The sequence below is a fragment of the Artemia franciscana genome, chromosome 7 (assembly GCF_032884065.1).
Source record: "Artemia franciscana chromosome 7, ASM3288406v1, whole genome shotgun sequence".
NCBI lineage: Eukaryota > Metazoa > Arthropoda > Branchiopoda > Anostraca > Artemiidae > Artemia > Artemia franciscana.
The window spans coordinates 25,558,384-25,570,969 of record NC_088869.1 but is presented as its reverse complement, the minus strand read 5'-3'; the positions used below and the strand labels follow the sequence as shown (position 1 = coordinate 25,570,969).

General features: G+C 35.0%; 1 protein-coding gene across 1 annotated transcript in view; it reads right to left on the bottom strand.

The window, feature by feature from the left end:
* Nucleotides 1-12,586, bottom strand: part of LOC136029646 (fasciclin-2-like) — an 83,369-nt gene that overhangs the window by 61,048 nt on the left and 9,735 nt on the right. The window contains exon 3 of the mRNA XM_065708147.1: nt 8,818-8,841. Coding sequence (XP_065564219.1) covers nt 8,818-8,841 — 24 coding nt within the window. The remainder of the gene's footprint in view (nt 1-8,817; nt 8,842-12,586) is intronic.

Sequence of the window (12,586 nt, the reverse complement as noted above, 5' to 3'; positions counted from 1 at the left end):
GTCCGGAAATCAAATCACAAAATACAAGACACGAATTGGTCTTTCACAAACAGTTTGTGATGGTAAGCCCAACGTAGAGGGGAAACGACGATAGAGTACCATTAACAATTTAAAATTACCCACTTGTCCTAACTTAAGTAATCCAGAGAAAGAGAAGCACAACGGTGTAATTTCCTGAATATTAACTATTTTTACATGAGAAATATACATAGGAAAAGAGGTGAAATTAAATTTTTGGAGGATTCTCAGGTTTAAAGGATACACACGTGAGCAACAATACACAAAATTGTCGATAATATCTATGAATCGACCTGTTAATGAATCGAATGAAATATCTATGAATAAAATAAATCCCTGAATATTCTTTTTAATAGTGCTGAAGCTTTGACCCTTTTTCTATTTCTTTTCCATTCAGTCTTTCTCTCCATCTATTACAAATACATGTGTGAGAGCCAATACATAAAATTGTCAATAATTATATATGAATCAGTACAGATTTTGCCATCTATTTTATGAAAGATATAATAAATACTTTTGGATTACTAAGAAAGAAGCCAGTATAAAACAAAGCCAACCTTCTCCTTTCGTTAAAAATATCAATTCTAATTTACCGCTAAAATATATCACATTTCTAACAAGGAGACACAAAAAAGGATATTTCCATGGAAAAATGATACTCCTGAACAGAATAAATCCTGTCATTCTCAATTTTAATTCCACTATTTTGTTCTGACAGTTCCATTGAAAAAAAATTCATTATAGACAAACAGAATAACTATAAAAAAAAATTTTTAGAAAACGGAAAACAAATCATTTCCAAGTTGAATTGTTGTAACTTAGAGAAACTCGTTATCGGAAATGCATCCAATATTTTGTCTACCATGTGAGCATCTAAAGCTTTTGAAAATGTTGATCATTCTTAACAATTTTTAAGAGTTTTAGGACTATAATGTTCACCCAAAATGTTTCTTGGCCATCTGATTGGGATAATCCCAATTTTATTGGTTTATTTGACGAATTTGATTTATTTTATTTGATAAATAAATAAATTTTATTTGATGAAGAAATCGTAAAGGATAATTATTTTATGAGTACCAGGATTCTTCTGGGTTTTTCCCCCGACCAACTATTATTTAGATTTTTCTTTACCAAGGTTAATTGGAGATTGCTATACTTCCATTTGCCCTTCTATAATTGCCTAGTAACTCTTCTATACTTCCCTAGTAGCCCTTCTATACTTTCTTAGTTCTTCAAGGAGTTTATATTCTCGTTACACCATATTCTCTTAGTATCGAGGGACAGTCAAAGACCGCTACACGTTTAAAACATTTTGACTACATGGGTTTACACAAAACCCTTATAAACCTTGGTATGTAGACCTACGGGTTTTTTAAAGGTTTGTTATATCAAACACCGGTTTATAAAACATTTTAACTTGAAATGAGTAAGAATTCAAACTGAAACGTGTTTTTTTTTTATCAGCATATGACCTTTTCTAAAGATTTTCTTCTAATACTAGTTTGCCTTTGGGCTTTAGGGATCCGCGTTAGACTCCGTGGTTCCAACCTTTTCTTCCTTTGCTTTTAAAGTTTATCTAGCCACTAGTCAACAGTGTCGTTGGCATGTTACAGTCCAAATGCATTTTAAAGAGTGACCATGAATCTTGTTTTCAACCGCCTTAACTTTTTCTGACATTCGTCCCATGGGCACCCACGGAGTGGGGATGGGGCAGGCCTAGCATTTCATTCCTTCTGCTTCAAGCTCAAAGAATAACTTTTTCATTGTATAAGTTGTTCACCATAGCTTATTGTTTCTCGAGAAGACTACATTTGTAGGTACCGATGTTTTTTGTTTAAAATTAGTAATTAAAAAAACCGATCCTCAGCTCAGAATGAACGCATGATGCCAATGCTTTTCTTCAGTTATTTTTAGAGGATCAAAACTGGTAATATTCAAGCATTCAATGACTTTATTTTAAGTGCATAAACACATAAATAAGAAATAAACAACAAACACAACAATTAAATTAGACAATTTATAAATGTATTGCAGGACGAAAAAAAAGGCAGAAGTGGATACAATAATAAAGAACAAACTATGGCTCGTTGTATCAGAACATTTTAAAACGCGTTTTGAAAAAAAAAACTCTAATAAAAAAAAAACGTCATTTGAAATTGATCCGGGAATGGTAACTATTATTGGATCAACATATAAACATAGGAAAGGCATTCGGCCTGACGCACAACTAATCAATAATGAAAACAGGCAACATAAAGCAGTCTTTTTTTTTTTTTTTTTTTTTTTTTTTTTTTTTTTTTTTTTTTTTTTTTTTTTTTTTTTTTTTTTTTTTTTACTCCTTGGCAGGCCTAAGACTTCAAATCTACAGCAAAATTATAGAAGTGGAAACAGTAGGGTTACATGTGGCTGTTCTCTGTCAGGACCTAGCATCTACACAAGGCACTGATTTGAGTTAACGATGGACCTAATCTAAGCATGGCGAACTTAGAGGTGCAGCTAGAATGTAACCGTGTACTATTTTTTCTTGAATGCGATCTAATATTTACAGTGGTGAAAACTATTTACTAGTTTCCAGCAGCCAAAACCAAGTAGCCTACAGATACACATTATCACAAACCCGAATATTCCGGCAAAGATGGGAAGATAACGAACTTCAGAAAACGTCAAACCAAAGTATGTGTCTTCATCTAGTTCTTCCGTACTGAAGATGATAAGAAAAACATGCAATTTTCTTAAAAACTGTAAGAAATAGAGACTTTGGCAGAAGACAGCCCCAAGATTATAGGTATGAATATATGTGAAAACATGTAGGAAGCCAACTGAACCCCAATTTTCAATAAGGAACTCTTTAGACCTCGTATTGGTTTACATTGATTCTACAAATTCGGAAGAAACGATAATAGCAGCATTTGACAATAAGCACTAGACTCAGGGGGGGATGTATATTTTTCTTCTCAAAAATGATGATTTTTTCTAAGAAAAACATCATTATATATATCTCAAAAAAGAAGATTTTTTCATAAATGATTTCTAAGCCTGATTTTGCTGCACATTTTTTTTAGCATTTGTTTCTTCTGGCTTTGGATTTTATTCGTTACCAATTATCGTGACTATTTACCTCAGTATTTCTTTCCTTTTTTTTCCACTATTCAAATCGATGGAAGATCGACTCGTTCATTCCCTTTTCATTTGGCAGTTTTAAAGTACCAATTGGGATCACTTGTGCTTCAAGATTTACTGATAGGTTAAATCTATTTTATTTTTCACTTTACTATCAACATTGGAATTTTCAAATTAAAGGTATTGCGGGGGGATGAGACAATAGGGAAAAAATTTCCTATCAATCTGCTTCACATAATGTAACCTGATTCGAAACGGAAACAAGCTTTTAAAACCACTAGAACGAACCACCCCCTTCCTTTATAAAAGAATATCGATGATTTATAGACAGTCAAGCATAAGAGGAGGTCGGGAATTCAGATTATACAAAACAGAACTGGTATTATAGGACAATTACCGCTGATAATAGTAGTAATAATATTGATGTCCCAAAACAGAAAGGCATATGCCACTTTTTTTATAGAGTACAAATTGATTCAAATTTGTCTTGTGATTTCTTAGCTATTGTTTTTATTTGCAAAGGCGTATTTATTTCATAGGACATAGGGGAGGGAAATCATGATCCGTCAAAAAATAGTCCAGAATCTTTTAACTCAAATCTAACCTGATGGGGTTTTACATCCTTAATAATGAGCTGATCACTACCCGGTGCTTTTTCGTACAGTTTTTTTTTTTTTTAATTTAATTATGAATATCTTTTAAGGAAAGTAAAATATAGGCAATAGTAAGCTTAGTGTAGGGCCGTCAGTGATTCCACTGACCACTTCTTATATAACGAAATACAGATTTCCGCCTACTGTTAGTGTTCATTCATTGACGCAATATAGAACCGACTTTTTCATTAGTCTCTTTTAGCTTAGCGTGAGACAGGACAGAGAAGTGACAGAATAGTTGGAAAATATATCATATGGGCTATATATTTGCACATTGGAGGGGGGGGGGGTATTTGGACAGTGCTAAGTTAGAAAACAGTTCTTACTTCATGATATGCAGAACAATTGTACTTAACGCATTAGACACTCAGACCCTGCTATAGAGACTATAATGGTTATTTCTCGTTCCCTATTAGAGACTATGCCAACGCTGGAGTAATTAGAGAACCAACTCCTCGGAGCCATGACACACTGTGCATTACGATTCATTTGTTGCATACTGGGGGGGGGGGCTAGCTTAAATGGCATGCAAATTTAATGCAATTTCTGGACAAAAACAAGCATGCACCTTGCTCTAGCCTCTTCCTATTTTCGGATTTTGTCAATTTCTGGTGTACAATTGATTCGGGTTTTGTTTCACTATTAGAGCTGGCTCTACAAGTCAGAACCAGAAACAAACCACAAGTGCATGAGGGGGCTTAGATGTTTTCTCCTTTTTCTTAACAAAGTGCCTATTTGTAATTCTAGGAACAAAGAGCTCCCCAGCTGCATTCATAGAAGAAAAGTAGTATGATTAAATTCTAAGTTACAACTATACTTAGAACGCTTTTTAAGTTGTTTGCTTAAAACTAGAAGAGAAAATCGACGAGCTCAGAGAAAACAAGCAGGACATACGTTTATACAGAGGAAGAAACCCTTCATTTGCGTAGGGCAATGCGTTTTAGGTTCGTCAAATATCTACCAAAGAAATTACAAAAAAAAAAAATCCTGATAAATCGACAGTTATCGATATCAGTAGTGAGAGGTTCCAATTTTAAAGACACATATACTCACTACTCTTTTCGTCCTTAAGGATTTAAGATCACGAAGAAGTTTAACAGCATTTCCCTCGAGACGAAAGTATTATTCATTTTCTTCAAGATGCAGGTGTTTGCTGCATAATAGGAAATGCTTTCTATAATATGCAGGTATTTGTTACATAATAGGGAGCGTTTTTTCTTTGATTGCTTAAAAAACCGCGAGGGCCAGGAAAAAACCTTACTGGCCTTAGAATGACTCATTTTACTGAATCACAAACCTTTTTTCTTTGTTTTTTTCCTCGATGAAACAGGATCTGTTTACGTTTGCATAATTCTCAAAAACTTTAAAGAAGCAAATCACTTATTTAGTCTTCAAGATCTTATAGACAATAACAAAAAAGGAGCGCTGATGTCAGGTTTCAAATCATCCAGAAAAGAGTAAAAGATGCTTTTAAAAAAGAGAAAAAATATACTGCTCGACACACAAAAGATTTCTTGTCATAAAATAAAGGAATCATGGTAGAAAAAAACAAATTCCAGGTAAAGATATTTCAAGAACAGACGAAACATTCGTGAAATACAGGCGGATGTGAATTTGAAATCCAATTCTCAAATGCACAGACACTCTTAGAGAAGAGACGTCAAGGGATTTTTCCTGCGGGGGGGAAGGAGGTTGAAAACATGAAAATTACTTCTTTAACCCACTTTCCTTTTAAGTTGGAGGGGGCTATCCTATCTTAGAATTACGTAAGGCATTTTAAATTCAGATTGAATGTCTATTTGAATTCAGCGTAAAAATTCTACCATCGTTTTCTGATACCATATGTTACTGGAACTTATATGTGTTTTCACCGGAAGTTTTCAGTTATACCGGAAATTCTATGAAGAGACCATGCCTGAAGAGACTCTATTGTGTTCTTATGTTCTGAGTTCGATTACGTACTGTATCAACAATTCATATGAAGCCATGAGCTTCACCTGATGGCTCTCGGAACCTCGTGTCAAAACTATGCAAATGTTTATGTATTTCGAGAAACGTCATGAAAAAAATATCGCCGTAAAATTTCTAGCCACCTGGGCTTTTTTTTTCAGAACGACAATGTTACCTTGATTATATTAAGTGTCCTTTTCTCTTTTTTTCAGAATTGCATTTTACTGTGTATCTTAAATAGGAAAGATCTTTCGCCGACTCCCAATTGCGTTAGTTTAAGCAGTTACTTGAACAGGAATGCGACATTCAATCCGGAAACACGACAGCATATGGGCAGCAATATTCCAACAAGGATAACATCCAAAGTCAATTTTTAGAAGACTAGTTGGTGATGAGCAAATTAATGCCTATGTTACCATGCCTAACAGGGTGCATACAGTATGTGACCATGCATACAAGGTGGCATACACCATACATAGAGATGCCACGCATGGCGGAACAAGTTATGCTTTGAGATGTATGATGTACTTTGAGATCTTTGAGAGATGTACGCTAGGTTGCGAAGAGAGGGAAGACTTTCACTTATGTCAATAGTTGACCAGACAGTTGTTAACAATTTTTATTTTTTGTATATTCAGCCAACAATTTTTTTTTACTGACAGGCAGACAGTCCTGTACATTAAATATTATAAGTAATTAATTATTAAACTGGAAAGTTACATTTTAAAGATTTACAATTCTGTAAGATTTAGTGATCCAAGCTAGGCGTTCGAATTTCAAAATCTCAAAAGATCGGTTGGCATACCATCATGGCCAGTGTTTAAGAACAAGATCATATCCAAGGGGAGGAGAGCTCAAAATTTGAACCCCCTCCTCTGACAATTTTTGTCCGACTCATAAAAACGTAAAAAATGCATAAAAACAATTTTTTGGGCGTTTTCTATACCCCCCTTCCCTTCGAACACAAATCCTGGATACGCCTTGTTTTAATACACTGGTTTTATGATGATGGTTTCTTTGTAATAATATCCTAAGGACGATGGATTCAAATTGAATTCATATAAGATTTTTAAGTACAATTTCACCACTGATTCAACCTAGAAGAGCATGTAAAATGAGGGTTGACTAGAAAAATCGTTTTAATCATTTATTTGAAACACTACAAGATTCAAACTGTAGCTCCATTTTTTGGTCCAACTATGAATAAAATGAACCAGTTAGAGGTCAATATGGCCAACTCCATCGGGATTTAAATTAAGAGCTCTGAATCAAGGGGTCCTTCTAAATATCAAAATTCATTAAGATCCGATCACCCATTCGTAAGATGCCTCGTTTTTCACGTTTTCCGAGAATTCCAGTTTCCCCCTCCAACTCCCATCAATGTCACCGGATCTGGTCAGGATTTAAAATGTGAGTTCTAAAGCACAAGATCTTTCTAGATATCAAATTTCATTAAGATCTGATCACCCGTTCGTAAGTTACAAGTACCTCATTTTTTTATTTTTCCGAATTACTCCCCCCCCCCAACTTCACCAAAGAGAGCGGATCCGGTCCGAATATATCGGTCACCTATCTTGGACTTGTGCTTATTCTTTTCACCAAGTTTCATCCTGATCTCTCCACTTTAAGCGTTTTCCAAGATTTCCCCCCACCCTAATGACACTGGATCCGGTTGGGATTTAAAACAAGAGATCCGAGTTTCGAGGTCCTTCTAAATATGAAATTTCATTAAGATAAGATCACGCTTTCGTAAGTTAAAAATACCTCATTTCTCCTTTTTTTAGAATTAACCCTCCCCCCAACTCCCCCAAAGAGAGCAGATCCGTTCCGGTTATGTCACTCCCGTATCTAGGACTTGTGATTGTTTTTCCTACCAAGTTTCATCCCGATCCCTCCACTCTAAGCGTTTTCCAAGATTTGATTCCCCCCCCCCAACTTCCCCTTCACCGGACCTGGTCGGGATTTAAAACAAGAGCTCTGAGACATGATATCCTTCTAAACATCAAATTTCATTAAGATCCGATCATTCCTTCGTAAGTTAAAAATACCTCATTTTCTAATTTTTCAGAATTAACCCTCCTCCCCCAACTCCCCGAAGAGAGCCGATCCGTTCCGGTTATGTCAATCACGTATCTAGGACTTATGATTATTTTTACCACCCAGTTTCATCCCGATCTCTCCACTCTAAGCGTTGTCCAAAATTTTAGGTTCACCCTTCCAACTCTCCCCAATGTCACCGGATCTGATCGGAATTTGAAAAAAGAGCTCTGAGACACAGCATCCTTCCAAACATTAAATTTCATTAAGATCCCATCACCCGTTCGTAAGCTAAAAATACTTCATTTTTTCTGTTTTTCCGAATTAATTGCCCCCCCCCACTCTCACCCAGATGTTCAAATCGGGAAAACGGCCATTTCTGATTTAATCTGGTCCGGTCTTTGATACGGCTGCCAAATTTCATCGTCCTAGCTTACCTGGAAGTGCCTAAAGTAGCAAAACCGGGACAGACAGACAGACCGACAGACCGACAGAATTTGCGATCGCTATATGTCACTTGGTTAATACCAAGTGCCATAAAAACGTAAACACATAAAAACAAATCCATAAAAACAAATCGCGGGAAAGAAATTGCAAAAGAGGATTCATCACTGGTTTGACTTAGTATACCAATTATCTGAAGGAGAAAAGTATGGGATTGTTTGGTGTTAGCTGGTGTATTTGGTAAATCTCCTTAAAGATATGTAGAAAAGATTTAGTAAAATTGAACGTAGTGTATGTAGTATGCATGAAAACACTTTGGTGTACAAATATACATTTTTTTCTTCTTACCCTTAGACTTAGAGAATATTCCAGTGTATCTACATAATTAGGAGTCTACTAGGTGCTTCAGTGCTAACACCTCAAAGAAAAATAGATTTTATCAGATTGGCTTCTGAAAATATCGAATATCTAAATACAAAGGGAAATTATGGGTAAAAATTGAAAAAAAAAAACAACATCAAAACAACAATGGGTAACAATCACAGCATTTCGTGCTACATTTCAACATGGCTCATGCAACGTTGACAGGGCCTACCTTTCGTAGATTAAACCTCCGTCACTGTGGAAAAAAATAAATTATTTATAAATTAGAAAAACAATTTTATAGATACAAAACTTGTAAAATAGATAAAAATCAAAGGTTCCACAAAATAACTAATGAGTGAACCAGACATGAAGAATAAATATTCAGCGTTCTTATTATTCAAAATTGAAATGCCACAGTTGTGAAACTGTGTCCAAATCAAAGGCTTGATCACCAGTTCTTCATGTAAATAGATACAAACAGTAAAAGAGAACCAAAATCATTAGTATTTTCTATAGTTATTTAGGCAACAAGTTAATTGAGACTGTATGGTACTTTTAGTAACTGCCATGCAGGTATAACTTAATTAAATATTTAATATATTGAGCTTGTTAGGTTATGTATTTAATATAATGCGTCCTGGGCAGCCTGCTTTTTATAATTCTCTGTCGTAGCTTCCATAATTTTGTAACAAAAGCATTACATTTTCACCATATTTTGGTGTGTGTTATTAGGATTAACCTTACTTTACTTCTTTTGTGTGGTCGCTATAACACATAAAAACTAAACTTATGATCTCTGTGGGGCTCCTTCGGAGAGCACAAATCTTTTGCTTTGGAGGAATAATCCCAAAAGACTATTTTCTTAACATCACTGCGGGCTCTTTAGTACAATCTGAAAAAGTCAACAATTTAAAAGAGACTGAGGAGACAAGTAACGAAATTGAATTTTGTTGCCCTAATAGTCTCGCTTCATTGGCAGAAGTCTCATAATCAAAGGCGCTTTAATAAAACCATTGACTTGTGATGACATACACATCGTAAAGAATATATGTTTATAGAGAAGGTTATAAAACTCAGTCGTACAATGGGCCAAATTATATCTACCTATTTTAATCCCTTCATGTTTGAAATCGAGCTGTAATTTGTTAAAAAGAAACCCAATAAAATTGTTTCGGTAAAGAGCGACATGTCTCCTTTTCTCAGATTCATAATATAGAACAAGTGATTGCAAGAAGCTAAGGGGGGGGGGTGTCATTCGATCGAAAATTTTCAATCTAGTGGTCTTTTTAGGAAATTAAATAAGAGGATTTTAATGTCAATTTAACGCAATCGTTTTTAAGTGTCCTAGGGTTATGAATAAAAACTTCGACATATGCGTTTTGACAAAAATAGTCGAAAGTTACATAAGATATGTTTCCAAGGACAACATGATGCACGCAGCCCCGAGACAAGGCCAAAAATAATACAAATGCCCCTTTTTAAGACAAAAGCTTCATAGATAAATTTTGAAGAAAGGCGGGTATGTTAAGAGATGGTTCAGGGGTTTTAGTCTACAAGTTGGCGAGGCCAGAGCAGAGACCAGGTAAACAAGTAAAACTCCTTCCCGCCTAACTCAACTCCAACTACGTAGTATGTGCATGTTTCGTCTCTTTTGGCTCGTGATTGTACAAAGGTCAATTGGAGGGGGGGGGGTTCACTTCAATAAAAACCCGAAAGTGCATGTTTTACAAATGATACTTAATTCCTATCGATTTTTTTGTTTCATATAGGGCCGAAATTGCAATTTTTGTCGCACACTTGCTTGCAGCCTCTTTGGAATGGCTCCATATTATCCGAAAAGCCAGTGACGTAAATTTGAGGACACAAAAGGGTATGTGTTTCTATGATTTTTAACCCACCCCCACAAATCTTGTAAAATAAACTACGTTTTTTTCGGGGGGGGGGGGGGGGTATTTTCATTAAAGAATGTCTTTTTTGGTATTTTAATTTGAAAGAATTGAAAAAAAGGCTAATTTGCCAACCCTATATCTTGGAAAGTTACTAACCAGAACACACACCCCGGGTTTGGATTGTTTGGTCTGAGCAATACCGTTTTTGTTTTCACGTATTCGGTTATAATTAGCTTATTCTTTCCTTAGATAGACTACGGTGCAGATGCATTCAACATAATGCGTTCTGGTCGGCCTATTTTCCATAATTCTTCCTTGTACTTTTCATATTTTTGTCACTAAAGTATTATATTTTCATCCTATTTTGGTATATTTCAATGTGATTAAAATAAATTCACTTCTTAAGTTTGTCTGGATAATACATAAGTTCCCCTGGAAAATATATTCCCCCCTACAAGCTTTCGTCAATTAATGCAACTACATTGAGCCAATCTTAAAACAAAAGTTTCATAGTTAAAATTTTGACAAAACGGTGGGAATTTAATGTCTGGTTGCAAACTGGTTATCATCAGAGTTGTAGGGCCTGGGGACCAAGTTACTCCTATCCCATCCCAGCTTTTTAGAATAGAAAATTAGCACATATTTCAATTTAGAACCGAATATATTTAAAAAATCTTTCTTTTATTTTAATTATATTATAAATTCATAAAGAAGTTCAAGTATTGCTCAGTCTTTTACGGAATTTTTTCCTTTCTAAAGCTGTAAATCTGTAACTATCTATTTAGTTCTACTAATCTAACATGAAATTATTTTCATTGATATTTTTCACCTTTTTAATCACTCCTCCCCATCCCTTAAACCTCGCCAAAGGCTAGAATGCAATTTGTGCTTTAATGAAAACGAAAATATTTTAGGCAGTTTTTACTTTCGGTATTAGTTTTACTTGTCTAATATGCATGGTCCATATGCTTGTCTATAGGTATTTGCATAGTATCCAGAACTCACAAGAAGTAAAGTTAGGTTAATCATAATGAAATATACCAAAATATGATAGAAATAGAACGGATTATATCAAATACCTAACCTAAACACCTCTAGGTATTAAATGTTTAATTAAAATGTACCTCCATCATAATTTATTTCATGAAAGAACAAGCTAGTTATAATCGAATGTGAGAGGAAAACCGGGTTGACTCAGACCTAACACAGCAAACTTCTTGAATGTGTTCTGGATAATACACAAGTACCTTTCCAAGATATATGGTGGGAAAATTTGTCGTTTTTTTTTTCAATATAATACTCCAAACGGTAATACAATGCGGCTAAAGAATGTGCCGATCAAGTGCCGACCAAAGGCGCCATTGACGGACTTGCCTGGAAGCGATATAACCGACGTTTCCATGGGAATTTGAAAAGTGTGCTACACCAACTTTGAGGGATTAGACTGATACCTGGCTTTTTTGAAGCACTGAAATAAATTACAAGTACCAATAAATTACACAAGTACCTTAGCATATTTGTGACAATCTGTTTATTTTACTTGTCTGATATGCAAGGCCGTATTTAGAAGGGGTTACAGGGTTTGACTCCCTCCCTCCCTCCCCCCAAAAAAACTGTTCAACTCATAAAAACTTAGCCAAAATGCATATTAACAAATTGTTATACGTTTTTAAAAAAATTTGTAAGACCCCTCCCCCCACGAAAAAAATCCTACTTACGACCTTGCTAATATACCACCAATTTCCATCAATATTTTCAGCCTTTAAAAAAATATTCGTTTCAAACGTTAAAAAATCAGGGCTAATCAAAACTTTCAAATTAAGCAATGTATACGGTTTTTCGTAAGGCGCGAATGACAGGCGCAAATACTAGAGTTGAGACTTTCACAGGGTCTGAGAAGGCGACAACATGTAGCTGTAGTAGTTCTGTTGACTTTAAGCTAGACTTCATTGTTTCGTATAATTTCTGTTTATTTTAGCATTTATATCTTCATTCATACAAATTCTTGTTCGTCATAGGTTTCACTCTTCCAAAGTGGTAACGTTTTAGGTTTTGATATCGCCTTTTGCTTTTCATTGGAAACTTGTGTTTTCTATTTGATTTTATTGA